The following is a 16453-nucleotide window of genomic DNA, read 5'->3' as shown; positions in this document are numbered from 1 at the left end:
TTGTTGTCCTTTGCACTTTTTAATTCAAACTATTACAAATGTCTTTATAAATGGTGTTCACTTTCCCGTGCTGATTATTTTTATTTTATCTTTATTTAACTAGGCAAGTCAGTTAAGAACAAATTCTTATTTTCAATGACGGCCTAGGAACAGTGGGTTAACTGCCTGTTCAGGGGCAAAACGACAGATTTGTACCATGTCAGCTCGGGGATTTGAACTTGCAACCTTTCGGTTACTAGTCCAACGCTCTAACCACTAGGCTACCCTGCCGCCCCATGATTAATTGTCATTTCATCTTTCGCATCATGAAAGTTGACTACTCTTTACATTTAAACGACACATTCCATTTTTCCCTTGGTAAATAGAAAAGCATCAACAAACAAAACAGGCTATTCCGAAATGGGTTGTAACTCGTCAGTGAACAATGTGCATAATGCCGTCATTCCTCATCTGTTGGGATCCAGAAATATTCCACCGTTTTCCTGCTTCTCCGTGGATGCCTGGCCTCGTGCTCCCCTCCCAGGCCGGGAGACAGATCACCAAAGTGAGATGGGCCCAGGTCCTTTCCCACTCGCGGGGCAGATACTCTGAACAGGCTCCTGGGAAAAGGAAGCAGTCACTCAAGTGTGAACATGTTTAGTACTGTACCTCTGACTGTCTATTTCAAGCTCAACCTGACTTGGAACAACCTATTCAAGGGTTGGAAAAAAACACCCACTGGGATTCTAGAAAAATAAAAATGGTCAAGGCATCCTAAGTCCTTGGTTACCTGGATGAGCTCCTGTCATCATCCTCAGCCCCATGCTCTGGTGTGGAGATGAAGATTGGATCCCCTTCCTGCAAGAGAGAGTGAAATTGATTGCAGCAGGGCAAGGAAGAGTATAGAATAGCCTTCAGTTTGCACCAACATCACTTGACCTATAGTGTGATATGTGCAATGATGGTTAAACCCTCTCACTGTGAAGTTCCTGGGAGTGCCATCTTGATTCTTCAGAATCTTCACCCTCTGGTCATTTTCTGTCATGCAGAGGAAAAAGCTTTTGATAGTAGCTTGACACTGGGGAGAGAAAAGTCAACATAAATTAACAACTAGTGAGTAAGAATTTATCCTAGGCCTGACAATTTATCCTAGGCCTGGTCAACAGCTAGATGGCGCTATTGTCTCATCTCAACTACCTCTGTTATTGTAATGGGACCTGATTGACATCCCAGATATTCATTAGACTATAGCCCACTGAAAGACAAAAGTGGGATTGTTGCTGATACATTTGGTGCTGCAGAAGGGGTCTGAGTCTGACTCACTGCTTTGCTCTGCCTCTGAGACTTGAGGTCCTCCTGGGCTTTGAAGATGTCTGCCAGAGCCTGATGTTTCTCCCTCCAGTTGAGACACTCGGTTGTGCGCTCCTGCCTCTCCTTCTCCACCAGCCGCCTCTCCTGGTTAGCTTCCTGCTTCGCCTGGCTGTCCTTCTCACTCTGCTCCTCTGCTACCAACGCCCTGCGCCTCGAACTCAACTCCCTGCAGACAGACATCACAGTGGATAGTCTAATTCACCAACTGTGTGGTCTACGACTATTTTATAGGAGAGCCTTAAAGCCTGGCATGGCATGTACGGTTATGGTGTCCATATTAGGACATGCTCAGCAGGACGTGTGTCAGTCTTATCGAGTTGTCATTCTCCTACAGAATGCATTATACTGCGTATACATAGAATATATAACATAACTACATGATGCCACATCTGTAGCCTTACTTTTCGTTGACTTTTGTGTTCTCATCCATCACTTGTCTGAGTTTGTGCCTCAGAGCATCCCTGTCCCCCTCCAGACATCTGTTCTCTTCCAGCAGAGCCTGTTTCTCTCCTGATATCCTGTCTAGCTTCAGCCTTGTCTCAAAATAGTTCTTCTCCGTTTGTGCCAGAAGAAGCTGAGCGTCTTGGTGCTGTTGGAGACAGCATAGACATCATCACAAGCTACTGGGTCTCTTGTATTCTACATAGGGCAAACCTGACTGAGCCAAAGGTTAGTGTGTACTATTACTTGTTGCACTACTATAGGACTGTAATTAGTCGCAAACTGAGAGAATGTCTGTGTTCCTGCGTGTCTTTAGATACCTGTTTTTTTAGCTTCAGCAGGTCCTCGCTCAGTTGGCTCCTGTCTGCCTCTGTCAGTTCTCTGTCCTGCCTTAGGCTGTGGGCCCGGGCCTCTGCAAGGGCCCTGTGCTTCTCTGCCTCGCCCCGCGCATCGGTCGCCTCATCCGCCACTCGGGTGCACAACGTCGCCCTCTGCTGGGCCAGGTACACCTTGTGCTTCAGCTGCGGAGGCCAGAGCGAATGGGTTTTACACACAGAGGAGGAATGTTACTGTTCTCAGCTGTAATTTGACGATGCAGGATTAGACCAGTTTAAGAATGATGATTTTCAAGTGGAGTTGAAAAGCTATAGTGGCACTGGCAAATGACCTATGAGAACTGGAAGTACTGCTCAATGTGTTGAATTAGCTCGTGTTTTCTACTGCATCGCCGTTAAATAGGGCCTGTCTTTTCTGCTGTGTTGGAGAGAGGAAGAGGGACAGTACCTCTTTGACCTGGGCCTGGAGCTCCTGGTTAAGGTTTCTCAGGTTCCTCATGGTGAGTTCATTCTCTGTCCGCATCATAATCCGCTCCATGTGGATCTCATTGGATAGATACTTATTTTCCTTCTTTAGGTCTTCACATTCCTAAGGTTTACATAAACATGGAAACAAGACAGACACATTTTCACTTCTACATTTCTGGGTTTCATACAATCAACACATGCATGCACACACTGCCGTCAGGTAGCCGAGTGGTTAAGAGCATTGGGCCAGTAACCAAAAGGTCGCTGGTTTGAATTCTGAGCCGGAAGGTGGAAAAATCTGCCGTTCTGCACTTGAGCAAGGCAGTTAACCTCCAACAACAACTGCTCCAGGGCACCGATGAGGGGTTGAGTTAAATGCGGAAGTCACATTTCAGTTGAATGCATTCAGTTTTAGAGCTGACAAGGTATCCCCCTTTCCCTCCCAGACCGTACCTTTCTCTTCCTCACCAGCTCTCCTTGCAGATGGTTGATCTGTAGGAAGGATCCGCTGACGTTAACGCTGTGGGCACTAACCGGTCTGACGGCCCGCACAGGCCTCCTGTGTGGCGTAGAGAACCCCTTCACCTCCTCCACCTGCTCCTTCCCAAACACTATCCTCCCGCCACCTCCCCCGTTCCCATTCATATTGCTGCTGCTCAGGGAGAAAGACTTGTATATCCCGTTGTCCAGCGCCAGAGGCTTTGGTGAGGAGAGGCACTGCAGGTTGCTGTGAGATGTGGCTCTCAGCGACATGTTGAATCCACATCCAGAGATGTGGTCCGATTCCACCTGATTCAACCTTACAAGTAGACAAGTAGGTATACTAGGCTTCGAGTATGGATGGAACTCATCAACTGCCAAATCCCACCAAGAGATACTCTCCTTACTTCAGGAATTAAGTCCTTGTCTAGTGTTGTGTTTACTCCACTGGTCTCTGGGAGGTGAAGGATCCTATCACTGGAGGAATGGATGAAATATTCATTGGGTAATGTGATAGGTCAGCACGAGGGACTGGAGAGAAACCGTACTCTACCATTGGTGCTTGGAAACCTTAACAGGTGGCAGAAGTGCTGGGGTGGGGGCCTGCTAGCTTGATTAATTACACTGCTACTTAGAGACTACTTAGAGGTGGTTGATATCATCCTCTATGAAGGAATCACTATAGAGGATCAGATTATCATATAACTTCTCTTTAGATTTATGAATATCAGGAAAGTGAGAACAGGGGACTCTGACTTTACAGACAAACAATTATCACACTATTTACCAGAACGCTTGGATGTGTTTTTTATAGCGTGACATAATATCCCACACTTGTTTCTACACTCTTCACCGACACTACTGGAAAAGACTGGTGGTCACTCCTGACTTAGGAAGTGTGGCCAATTAGCTTCTACTACACTTTCTGATAGGCTCTCGTCGTATCCTTTACAAACACTGAGCTCCAGTGATCCATTTTACCCCAGAACAGGAAACTAACCCTTCTCCTCTTTGGATGTATTATTTACACACAGCAGTCAAAGTAGAACAAATCCCACTGCCCTGCTTTGGTTCCACGTGAATCACTACAAAGAATGAATAGACACAACATCCATGACAACGTCGTTCAATCAAAGTGGCATCATGATAACATTATTTGTTCCTCTGGTGATGTAGAGGTTAATCCAGGACCTACAGTGCCTAGCTCGACTCCTATTCCCCAGGTTCTCTCATTTGTTGACTTCTGTAACCGTAAAGGCCTTGGTTTTATGCATGTTAACATTAGAAGCCTCCTCCCTAAGTTTGCTTTATTCACTGCTTTAGCACACTCTGCAAACCCGGATGTCTTAGCCGTGTCTGAATGCTGGCTTAGGAAGACCACCAAAACCCCAGAAATGTCCATCCTAACTATAACATTTTCCGCCAAGATAGAACTGCCAAAGGGGGCGGTGTTGCAATCTACTGCAGAGATAGCCTGCAGAGTTCTGTCCTACTATCCAGGTCTGTACTCAAACAATTTGAGCTTCTAATTTAAAATATCCACCTTTCCAGAAACAAGTCTCTCACCGTATAGACCACCCTCTGCCCCCAGCTGTGCCTTGGCAACCATATATCTTTAGAGCTCGTGCTGCTAGGTGACCTAAACTGGGACATGCTTAACACCCCGGCCATCCTACAATCTAAGCTCGATGCCCTCAATCTCACACAAATTATCAATGAACCTACAAGGTACAACCCCAAATCTGTAAACACGGGCACCCTCATAGATATCATCCTAACCAACTCGCCCTCCAAATACACCTCTGCTGTTATCAACCAAGATCTCAGAGATCACTGCCGAATTGCGTGGTCAAACAACCACCCCTCATCACTGTCAAATGCTCCCTAAAGCACTTCAGCGAGAAGGCCTTTCTAATCGACCTGGCTGGGGTATCCTGGAATGATATTGACCTCATCCCGTCAGTAGAGGATGCCTGGTTATTCTTTAAAAGTGCTTTCCTCACCATCTTAAACAAGCATGCTTCGTTCAAAAAATGTTGAACCAGGAACAGATATGGCCCTTGGTTCACTCCAGACATGTCTGCCCTTGAACAGCACAAAAACATCCTGTGGCGTTCTGCATTAGCATCGAATATTCCCCGTGATATGCAACTTTTCAGGGAAGTTAGGAACCAATATACACAGGCAGTTAGGAAAGCTAAGGCTAGCATTTTCAAACAGAAATTTGCATCCTGTAGCACAAACTCCCAAAAGTTCTAGGACGCTGTAAAATCCATGGAGAATAAGATCACCTCCTCCCAGCTGCCCACTGCACTGAGGCTAGGAAACACTGTCACCACCGATAAATCCACTATAATTGAGAATTTCAATAAGCATTTTTCTACCGCTGGCCATGCTTTCCACCTGCCTTACCTCCCTTATCTTACCTAATTTGCACACACTGTATATAGATTTTCTTCAACTCTATTATTGACCGTATGTTTTGTTTATTCCATGTGTAACTCTGTTGTTGTATATGTCAAACTACTTTGCTTTATTCTTGGCCAGGTCTCAGTTGTAAATGGAACTTGTTCTCAACTAGCCTACCTCGGTAAATAAAGGTGAAATAAAATAAAATAAAAATGTATGTACAGTTGAAGTGGGAAGTTTACATAAACTTCGGTTGGAGTCATAAAAACTTGTTTTTCATCCACTCCACAAATTTCTTGTTAAACTATAGTTTTCTCAAGTCGGTTAGGACATCTACTTTGTGCATGACACAAGTAATTTTTCAAACAATTGTTTACAGACAGATTATTTCACTTATAATTCACTGTATCACAATTCCAGTGAGTCAGAAGTTTACATACACTAAGTTGACTGTGCCTTTAAACAACTTGGAAAATTCCAGAAAACGATGTCATGGCTTTAGAAGCTTCTGATAGGCTAATTGACATCATTTGAGTCAATTGGAGGTGCACCTGTGGATGTATTTCAAGGCCTACCTTCAAACTCAGTGCCTTTTTTGCTTGACATCATGGGAAAATCAAAAGAAATCAGAAAAAAAGACCTCAGAAAAAAAATTGTAGACCTCCACAAGTCTGGTTCATTCTTGGCAGCAATTTCCAAACGCTTGAAGGCACCACGTTCATCTGTACAAACAATAGTATGCAAGTATAAACACCATCGGACCACGCAGCCGTCATACCGCTCTTCAACTGTACATTACTGGCGGCTTTAGATTTTAGTGTTTTATATATGCAGGCCTCAACCACTACCCTGAGAGCACTTGATTCAGCTTATCATGCAACCCTCAGGTTCGTTACAAATCAATAACGTCTAACACATTGTAATCTCTGCAGCACTGTTGGCTGGTCGTCATTGACCTTGCGTAGGCTTAAACACTGGTATACACTGATTTCTAAGGCCAAATTGGGTAACATGCCATTTTATCTCTGTTCTTTTTTAGTCAGGTCAGTAGATAAATAAAAATTACTGTCACCTTCTCATTTGCTTCTAACAGTACCAAAAATTAGAACAGGTCATGGTAGAAATAGTTTTAGTTACTTAGCTCCGTGGTCCTGGAATTCTCTCCTGGACATTTTAAAATTTGATGATCTAGTTTTGTTGGTGGAGTTTAAGCACTTGATCGATGTATATATGATAGTGTAATTGTCTTTAGGACAGCTGTTTTTAGTCAAGACTTTTGTGTTTTTTGTGTTTTTTTTGTGTTTTTAACGTAATATGTCATTTTTGTACTGTATGTGTTTATAGTTTTGTTTAATGTTATGTTAGTGTATGTAAGTTGTTTTGTCTGAAACGTTGTTCCCCCTGCTGCTATTGGACCAGGTCTCTCTTGGAAAAGAGATAGTATCTCAATGACAAAAACCTGTATAACTAAAACTATATCTATACAAATTTTAATTGGGGAAATTCCTGTATTCTATGAATGACGCGCTTTGGATGCATTGTTTGGGGGTTGGCATGGTATCCAGAAAGAATGGCCTTGACACAAGACCTGTGTAGGGCCGTATTTTACAGTAACCTTGAACAGGCAGGATGTGCTTGACAAGGTCTTTAACACTGAGATATTCAGATGACGTACAAGTTACTGTTTTTATCACTCTGTACAAGCATTTTTTGGAACGCCGTCGATTTTCAAAACAGTAAATGCAGTATCAAAAGATACATATATTAATCAAAAATATATTATAATGTGAAAATTGCAAATACATTCATCAAAAGAACTCGACTGCCTCCAAAAAAAGATCAACAAAATCATACCTATCGATCAAGTCCAAGCAGACAAAACAAAGTTAAAATCCCAGTAGATAGATTAAAAAAAAAAATGCAGTCACTAAATCATTATGATCAAAATTGGAAGTATTAATATTCAAAGGTGCAGAATTACTCTCCTTTCATGCATATTTTACCAAAATATTTCATACACATCAAAACAAATATTATTCCTGATAAATATTTGAATAAAAAATAAGCACATTGTGTGCTGGATTCAATAATCGGTATCATCCAAATCCATGTATTCAATACATAGGCTGGTTTGCTCATAGTTTTGTAGACCATTGGTGCACAGAAACACAATCCACAATAGAAATAAGGAAAGATGAATACAGTGAAGGAACACAACTGATATGAATGTATAGGCCTCAATCCACACCAAAGTAACAAAGTAAAGCTCTGTGATGGAAGGTCACAATGTTGGGGATGATGACTTCCGAGTAACCCAAAGTTACTTAGAACTAACCCAACTTCATTCTCTGCATCTATGCATGTCCACGATATTGTAACAAATAAACATTAGACAGTCCCATTGCCTAGATATTTCCTATATTGTACATGGTATGACACTGATGGGATGATTTATAATTTTGTGCAGTAGTATTTACTGACTGCCGGAAACCGTTAACATAAGTGCACAAATTTCCTATCTGATGAAAATAATGTCTTACTATTCTGTGAACAAAACACAACAGTGTATTCACTGATGACATTTGTATTTAAAGTTTTGCAAAAGGTGGTCTAAGATATGTAAGTCGGGTACAAAGCCAGAGGGGTACTCCAGGCCAAAATACAGTTGGTGGTACAGTAATTGAAAAAGGTTGGGAACCCCTGCTATACACCAATCCAGTGTAGATTTCAACACAACTGTATCAGTGTGGCAACTGTTTTAAAGGATAGGATCCCCCCCTCCCCTCCAATCCTCAGTTTATGAACCGTGCATTACATCACAAGACTCAATACTAATATCCCATGCATTACGACCCGCTTCCTGTGTTTCCTATGGGACCTATCAAATGTGGTGTTTTGCCGTGGAAATCTACAGATCAGAAGATGAGACCATAAAATCTTTGACGCAGAGAAAATACGGGATTTTTTTTTAACACTTCCTCTGTGTGTGTTTATGTTGTTTATCAGGAAGATGGAGGCAGTGTGGCATCGTTTAGTAGTTTGATGAATTGTTTTCATTCAACAATGGCTTTCCTCCTGTCTTCTTAATGACTCTCTTGATGTCATTATGGGAAGGGGAATTGGCAATTATTTTGTGTTGTGTGAGAGAAAAAAATTCTGATTCCGAACATCACTCGTTAACGTGTCCCATTCTTAAAACATAGTTTCCGATCTCAAGCAGTAACCCGACAACGAAGCCACAACATCTTCCTCAGCCAAGCCTCCCTTTAAAAATCAATTGGTTGCACCCACTGACCCTCACTGGGTTATGTGAACACGCCTGTATTCTTTTGATGTGAGTGCCTGGCGACAGGTATTCTACAGTTCCATGTTGCTCTAAAGAGATGGGAAGAGCTTCCAATCACCAGGTCAAAAGGCAGCAGGGGGGAAACCCCTTGAGAATCAGTGCTATGTTGTGAAGAAGAGCCTCCTCCAATTATAGATTGGCCTGTCACACCAACCATAACTCTGCTAGAACTAAGTGCTGGCGAAACAAAAACAGAAGTGGTTGAAAACCGGTCCTGTCGAAATGAGTAATGGGTCCTTGATTGTTTTCCTGTCTGGCAGATACTGTGGTCTAAATCAACCGCTACATATGATATTATGTGCATTTGTAGACAATGCATTGGCTGTTTGTTATGACATTTCATCACATCTCATGATGAATTCACCCTGGGTCAAATGCTCACATTCGCCCTCCTCCTGAACCCAAAATATATTCTACAAATAAAAGATGTTATTTCACAATCCATATGTTATTATGTAATAATAAAAACATATATGTGTGAGAGGTGAATCCAGAACAGGCTGTGCTCCAGAGATGCCCCCATTTGGTTTTTAAAGGTATGTGTGGCCCCCGATTCGGGGGCTCCAAACAGATTTGGCCCCTCTTCCTGTTTCCTCTTTCCCAGTGTCCTTTCTGACTATGTCTCAAATGGTACCCTAATTCCCTTTAAAGAGCACTACTTTTGACCAGGGCCCATACATATAAGAGGGCATTTTGGACACAACCTCTGTCGTCACCCCTGGAAGTGGACATTGTTTGGTGAAAGTTGCCCCGCTCACTCTCTTCATTCTGGTAGCATCTTCACTATAGTGCACCATTAAGAGTCTGATATTAAATGTTACCAGACAAACCATGGCAAGGGTCTGGCTCTTTTCTTGCTTTCTGTTCACCATGGCTGTGTATGTACTGACTTTTGAATTCAATCTCATTAAAGGTAAGGCACCTTTTTTGATATGATGGGATTTAAAAAAAATGTAAATGTATCAATATGAAAGAAGGGATGCTGCAAATGTTTAGAGTTTCGTTGCATTGCTATGGGCCCGGGCAATACATATTTATAACCATTTTGATTACACTTCCCTGAAGCAATCAGATATAATGCTTTATTGTTTGTTATAAGCTTGCATGAGCACTCATAAGTCTTATGTGCTTATAATATAATGTATTTCTATGTGGAATTTCTTTAATGGATGAAACATTAAGTCATTTAGGATAATTTTTAGATGATAGTAAGACATTATAACAAGTTATTCAAAGTCAACAACTTATGACAAGTCTTACAATGCATTACACATAGATCTATTTAAATAAGAGTAATGTTACTTATTTTTTTGCAGTTTTCAGTACTCTTGTGTGTAGTCTACTCTTATTGCAATACATTCCATCTGATGGATTTGACTTGTGCAGTTTTCCCTGAGGTTGGCAGAAACTCTGGAGTGTCCATGGTGTCTTACGGGAATCAATATGCCCTGAACGCCTCTCAGGCTAGAGCTATGTGCCTCTTCCTGAACATCACCATAGCGACCTGGGAACAGGTCCATACTGCTCACCAACATGGACTGGAGACATGCGGGTATGCTGAACACTGTAGGGTGGAGTGGTGGCAGAAATGTCCCACTGGGTATGTCCCCTTTTAAGGGAGTGCAAATTGTGTATGTGTGCATATTCAGGATTGTGGAGGTAATAGGCTTGTTAAATTACGTCGATAGTTCTACATGTTTAACCAAAATAGTAAAATATTTATTAATATAAATTCCAAGAAGTAACAATTCCTGTATTGTTAAAGATGGAGATCTGTACTGTACATCTCCTAGAGACATTATACATTTTACCAATACATTTGTAAAAAGCACAGCACAAATAAAATATCTCTTTTTTTAAATATCCACTACAAAATAATCTCATGTGTGGTCTTTCAAACAGATATGGCTGGATAGATGAACAGATTGCAGTTATCCCTCGCATTGTGAAGAGCATGAAATGTGGCAGGAATAACATTGGGTTAATAATATGGAGAGCACCGATTAACAAACCCTTTCATGTGTTTTGTTTCAATTTAACAGGTACATACATATAACTTGCATATATTTAATTATAATGAATGTTAAATTAACTAAAGCAAAGCATTGATCATAAACATGTTGCAATGAAAAATGCATTTGAAAAATAGTTTGAATGTGCTTTACTTTAGAAAATTGACTTGAAAATGCCTTCGCTCACCCCATGCAGATTTAGAGAATCCTTTGGATATCACAACACCTAAAGTCCAGACCACAACAAAAACTATGACCACTACAACAGTCTCAACATCAGCACCAACTACTACCAGAACTGTGAAAAACAGGGTCAAGACAACACCTAAAGTTCCAGCACCTAAATCAACAACACAAGTCTCAAGATTGGCCCCCACTACCACAACAACGACCACTTACCTGGTCCAGTCAACAACCAGCTTCATCTCCACTTCTCCTCCTCCCTCCCCATCCCCCTCCTCCCTCCCTTGTCCCACTTCCCTCTCTCACTTACTTCCCACATCATCACGCTCTCTCCCCAGCTCTTTCTCTCCCTCATCTCCACCTCTCATCTCGTTTTTGTCTTTCACCTCTTCCTCCCTCGTTTCCTCTCCTTCTCAAAACACCTCCAACCACATCGAGAGCCCAGTCGGAGGTAGGTGGTAATCCTTAAATTGCTTTTTTTGTATTGTCAATTACATTTATGATCAGCTTCCATTTTAGATTGTTATAATATATTTGACACACCTTTATCCTTTCAGCAATATCTACGGCGCTCCTTGTCGTTCTACCCTTGCTGGCTGCGGCAGTAGCAGTGTGTTACTACAAAACGTGGGTCTTATGTTTATATTGCTGTGTACTTTGATCATAAGCATGTTATACATATTATACTAGACGTTGATTATAAGGATTTTATACATGATTATACGTGAAGATATTTATAACTAACCAAAAATAGTTTATCTGTGTCGTTTACAGTGGAAGCAAATGAAGCATGGTATGCAGAACAAGCAGAGGTGGGCAAAGCCTAGCACGAGCTAGCGAGATCCTATTGGCGCGTTGTAGCATGTATTTGCATATTTCCGTTACGGAACGTCTCCTCTGTGAAGTGCGCATGTGCACAAACTCAATTCGACCTTGCACTCCTTCGAAACAACGCAATTTTTAAAAACTTTGGCAAAGCGTCAAGTCTATAAAACGTAGTGAATTTTGTTCGTAACAGAGTGTAGTTTTGGGAAAAGAAAAATGTATTGAGATCAGATGTTTCGTCGATGAGAAAATTAGCAGAATGTCGGCTCAGTTTCACCTAGTTCCATCCTCTCCCACTACCCGTGACTGGACTTTTTCTCACTACCAAATTTGGTGGTGAGAAAATATACTAAACGGATGCTTCAGCTTTATACCCCCTTTGACGTGTCTGGGTTGCATCTTCGGTCTGTGGTAAAAATGCACTAGAACTGTTCGTGTAACATGTTACCATTTGCTCTTCTTCTCTCCATGTAAATTTACTTTAAATTTACTTCAAAGGACCAGGGGTGTATTCCCAATCCAATTCTGGCGCAGAGTACAGCACAACTTGAAGGATGACATAGAGACTGAGATGTGGAGACACACGGACAGTGAGATGGATCTGCAGGACCCACAACAGAGAGAAGGAGGAGAGGAGAATGGAGACAGGAAGTTCACCAGTGACATCATCGTCAGTAATCCAGAGACCACAACAAATGGCCCTTAGTAGCGATACAGTGAGGCAAAAAAGTATTTAGTCAGCCACCAATTGTGCAAGTTCTCCCACTTAAAAAGATGAGGCCTGTAATTTTCATCATAGGTACACTTCAACTATGACAGACAAAATGAGAAAAAAAATCCAGAAAATCACATTGTAGGATTTCTTAATGAATTTATTTGCAAATTATGGTGGAAATAAGTATTTGGTCACCTAAAAACAAGCAAGATTTCTGGGTCTCACAGACCTGTAACTTCTTCTTTAAGAGGCTCCTCTGTCCTCCACTCGTTACCTGTATTAATGACACCTGTTTGAACTTGTTATCAGTATAAGACACCTGTCCACAACCTTAAACAGTCACACTCCAAACTCCACTATGGCCAAGACCAAAGAGCTGTCAAAGGACACCAGAAACAAAATTGTAGACCTGCACCAGGCTGGGAAGACTGAATCTGCAATAGGTAAGCAGCTTGGTTTGAAGAAATCAACTGTGGGAGCAATTATTAGGAAATGGAAGACATACAAGACCACTGATAATCTCCCTCGATCTGGGGCTCCACGCAAGATCTCACCCCGTGGAGTCAAAATTATCACAAGAACGGTGAGCAGAAATCCCAGAACCACACGGGGGGACCTAGTGAATGACCTGCAGAGAGCTGGGACCAAAGTAACAAAGCCTACCATTAGTAACACACTACGCCGCCAGGGACTCAAATCCTGCAGTGCCAGACGTGTCCCCCTACTTAAGCCAGTACATGTCCAGGCCCGTCTGAAGTTTGCTAGAGAGCATTTGGATGATCCAGAAGAAGATTGGGAGAATGTCAGATGAAACCAAAATATAACTTTTTGGTAAAAACTCAACTCGTCGTGTTTGGAGGACAAAGAATGCTGAGTTGCATCCAAATCAAATAAATCAAATCAAATCAAATCAAATTTGATTTGTCACATACACATGGTTAGCAGATGTTAATGCGAGTGTAGCGAAATGCTTGTGCTTCTAGTTCCGACAATGCAGTAATAACCAACAAGTAATCTAACTAACAATTCCAAAACTACTGTCTTGTACACAGTGTAAGGGGATAAAGAATATGTACATAAGGATATATGAATGAGTGATGGTACAGAGCAGCATAGGCAAGATACAGTAGATGGTATCGAGTACAGTATGTACAAATGAGATGAGTATGTAAACAAAGTGGCATAGTTTAAAGTGGCTAGTGATACATGTATTACATAAGGATACAGTCGATGATATAGAGTACAGTATATACGTATGCATATGAGATGAATAATGTAGGGTAAGTAGAACACCATACCTACTGTGAAGCATGGGGGTGGAAACATCATGCTTTGGGGCTGTTTCTCTGCAAAGGGACCAGGACGACTGATTCGTGTAAAGGAAAGAATGAATGGGGCCATGTATTGTGAGATTTTGAGTGAAAACCTCCTTCCATCAGCAAGGGTATTGAAGATGAAACGTGGATGGGTCTTTCAGCATGACAATGATCCCAAACACACGGCCCGGGCAAAGGAGTGGCTTCGTAAGAAGCATTTCAAGGCCCTGGAGTGGCCTAGCCAGTCTCTAGATCTCAACCCCATAGAAAATCTTTGGAGGGAGTTGAAAGTCCGTGTTGCCCAGCAACAGCCCCAAAACATCACTGCTCTAGAGGAGATCTGCATTGAGGAATGGGCCATAATACCAGCAACAGTGTGTGAAAACCTTGTGAAGACTTACAGAAAACGTTTGACCTCTGTCATTGCCAACAAAGGGTATATAACAACGTATTGAGACACTTTTGTTATTGACCAAATACTTATTTTCCACCATAATTTGCAAATAAATTAATTAAAAATCCTACAATGTGATTTTCTGGATTTTTTTTCTCATTTTGTCGGTCATAGTTGAAGTGTACCTATGATGAAAATTACAGACCTCTCTCATCTTTTTAAGTGGGAGAACTTGCACAATTGGTGGCTGACTAAATACTTTTTTGGCCCACTGTATATGGCCATGTTGAGGGGGATTTACAGTGCTGAAAAATACATTAGCTAAATATATTGTTGACTAACAGGAACTGCAGAAATAAGTATTAGGAACTGTAAAAATAATAGAGCTCTGCAGAGGTTTTTTTCAGATAATGTTTCTGATAATTCAATGTATTTTTTGTTTTATAAATGATTGAACTAAAATATTTTCCTTTGCCTAGATTCACTGTCATCTATTTATTTCAGTTGTTTTTATTGATTTATTTGATTTGTCTGTCCAACTTGTATTTTTGTACAGTTTTAAGTCACATTTTGTTTTATGAGTTGCAGCAAATCTTCACTTTTGTTCAATCAAAAAATGAATGCTACAAAAATGTTGATTTATTGGGTAGGGTCTAGTGCGGTGGTTTCCAACCAGGGGTACTAGGACTCCTGGGGGTACTTGGCCTATCCACAGTAGTTCCCAGCCAAGGGTACTAGGACCCCTGGGGGTACTTGGCCTATCCACAGTGTGTTCTTGAGAGGACTCGAGACCATAGACTTATTTTATTCATTTATTTTTTATTTCACCTTTATTTAACCAGGTAGGAAAGTTGAGAACAAGTTCTCATTTACAATTGCGACCTGGCCAAGATAAAGCAAAGCAGTTCGACACATACAACGACACAGAGTTACACATGGAGTAAAACAAACATACAGTCAATAATACAGTATAAACAAGTCTATATACGATGTGAGCAAATGAGGTGAGATAAGGGAGGTAAAGGCAAAAAAAGGCCATGGTGGCAAAGTGAATACAATATAGCAAGTAAAACACTGGAATGGTAGATTTGCAATGGAAGAATGTGCAAAGTATAAATAAAAATAATGGGGTACAAAGGAGCAAAATAAATAAATAAATACAGTAGGGAAAGAGGTAGTTGTTTGGGCTAAATTATAGGTGGGCTATGTACAGGTGCAGTAATCTGTGAGCTGCTCTGACACTTGGTGCTTAAAGCTAGTGAGTGAGATAAGTGTTTCCAGTTTCAGAGATTTTTGTAGTTCGTTCCAGTCATTGGCAGCAGAGAACTGGAAGGAGAGGCGGCCAAAGAAAGAATTGGTTTTGGGGGTGACTAGAGAGATATACCTGCTGGAGCGTGTGCTACAGGTGGGAGATGCTATGGTCACCAGCGAGCTGAGATAAGGGGGGACTTTACCTAGCAGGGTTTTGTAGATGACATGGAGCCAGTGGGTTTGGCGACGAGTATGAAGCGAGGGCCAGCCAACGAGAGCGTACAGGTCGCAATGGTGGGTAGTATATGGGGCTTTGGTGACAAAACTGATTGCACTGTGATAGACTGCATCCAATTTGTTGAGTAGGGTATTGGAGGCTATTTTGTAAATGACATCGCCAAAGTCGAGGATTGGTAGGATGGTCAGTTTTACAAGGGTATGTTTGGCAGCATGAGTGAAGGATGCTTTGTTGCGAAATAGGAAGCCAATTCTAGATTTAACTTTGGATTGGAGATGTTTGATATGGGTCTGGAAGGAGAGTTTACAGTCTAACCAGACACCTAAGTATTTGTAGTTGTCCACGTATTCTAAGTCAGAGCCATCCAGAGTAGTGATGTTGGACAGGTGGAACCAAGGCTGTCGAGTCTGCCGATGAGGATGTGGTGATTGACAGAGTCGAAAGCCTTGGCCAGATCAATGAATATGGCTGCACAGTAATGTTTCTTGTCGATGGTGGTTAAGATATCATTTAGGACCTTGAGCGTGGCTGAGGTGCACCCATGATCAGCTCTGAAACCAGATTGCATAGCAGAGAAGGTATGGTGAGATTCAAAATGGTCGGTAATCTGTTTGTTGACTTGGCTTTCGAAGACCTTAGAAAGGCATGGTAGGATAGATATGTCTGTAGCAGTTTGGGTCAAGTGTCCCC

At 41.6% G+C, this 16453-nt stretch overlaps 2 protein-coding genes across 6 annotated transcripts; one reads left to right on the top strand and one right to left on the bottom strand.

The window, feature by feature from the left end:
- LOC110499641 (uncharacterized) lies at nt 1–11799 on the bottom strand. 4 transcript variants are annotated; one of them, XM_090212392.1, is made up of 8 exons: nt 11568–11799; nt 2575–2715; nt 2112–2312; nt 1752–1939; nt 1303–1516; nt 959–1057; nt 770–837; nt 1–599 (listed from the first exon to the last, which is right to left on the bottom strand). In XM_090212392.1, exons 2-8 carry the CDS (start codon nt 2662–2664, stop codon nt 440–442), a joined length of 1020 nt encoding a protein of 339 aa, XP_090068518.1. In that variant the 5' UTR covers nt 2665–2715; nt 11568–11799; the 3' UTR covers nt 1–439. The 4 variants fall into 4 exon arrangements, with proteins under 4 accessions (XP_090068518.1, XP_090068516.1, XP_090068523.1 ...); XM_090212390.1 differs by lacking the exon at nt 11568–11799 and adding an exon at nt 11335–11477; XM_090212397.1 differs by lacking the exon at nt 11568–11799 and adding an exon at nt 11241–11314.
- Nucleotides 9538–14754, top strand: lyve1b (lymphatic vessel endothelial hyaluronic receptor 1b). Of its 2 annotated transcripts, XM_021576734.3 has the most exons (7): nt 9538–9742; nt 10216–10381; nt 10732–10871; nt 11038–11475; nt 11582–11651; nt 11799–11836; nt 12348–14754. In XM_021576734.3, exons 1-6 carry the CDS (start codon nt 9661–9663, stop codon nt 11809–11811), a joined length of 909 nt encoding a protein of 302 aa, XP_021432409.3. In that variant the 5' UTR covers nt 9538–9660; the 3' UTR covers nt 11812–11836; nt 12348–14754. The 2 variants fall into 2 exon arrangements, with proteins under 2 accessions (XP_021432409.3, XP_021432408.3); XM_021576733.3 differs by lacking the exon at nt 11799–11836.
- Nucleotides 14755–16453: the final 1699 nt, after the last annotated feature.

Source organism: Oncorhynchus mykiss, chromosome 2 (genome assembly GCF_057628025.1).
Source record: "Oncorhynchus mykiss isolate SJ-2025 chromosome 2, ASM5762802v1, whole genome shotgun sequence".
Taxonomy (NCBI): Eukaryota; Metazoa; Chordata; class Actinopteri; order Salmoniformes; family Salmonidae; genus Oncorhynchus; species Oncorhynchus mykiss.
The sequence above is the reverse complement of the archived record's forward strand: the minus strand, read 5'-3'. Positions and strand labels throughout refer to the sequence as shown.

Coding starts and splice junctions, on each gene's coding strand:
- LOC110499641 (XM_021576732.3), bottom strand. CDS start 3,347: ATGTCGCTGAGAGCCACATCTCACAGCAACCTGCAGTGCCTCTCCTCA. Junction 2,313..2,574: donor TCCAGGCCCAGGTCAAAGAG/GTACTGTCCCTC, acceptor TGGCCTCCGCAG/CTGAAGCACAAGGTGTACCT. Junction 1,940..2,111: donor TGCTGAAGCTAAAAAAACAG/GTATCTAAAGAC, acceptor TGTCTCCAACAG/CACCAAGACGCTCAGCTTCT.
- lyve1b (XM_021576733.3), top strand. CDS start 9,661: ATGGCAAGGGTCTGGCTCTTTTCTTGCTTTCTGTTCACCATGGCTGTG. Junction 9,743..10,215: donor TGAATTCAATCTCATTAAAG/GTAAGGCACCTT, acceptor TGACTTGTGCAG/TTTTCCCTGAGGTTGGCAGA. Junction 11,652..12,347: donor GCAGTGTGTTACTACAAAAC/GTGGGTCTTATG, acceptor TTTACTTCAAAG/GACCAGGGGTGTATTCCCAA.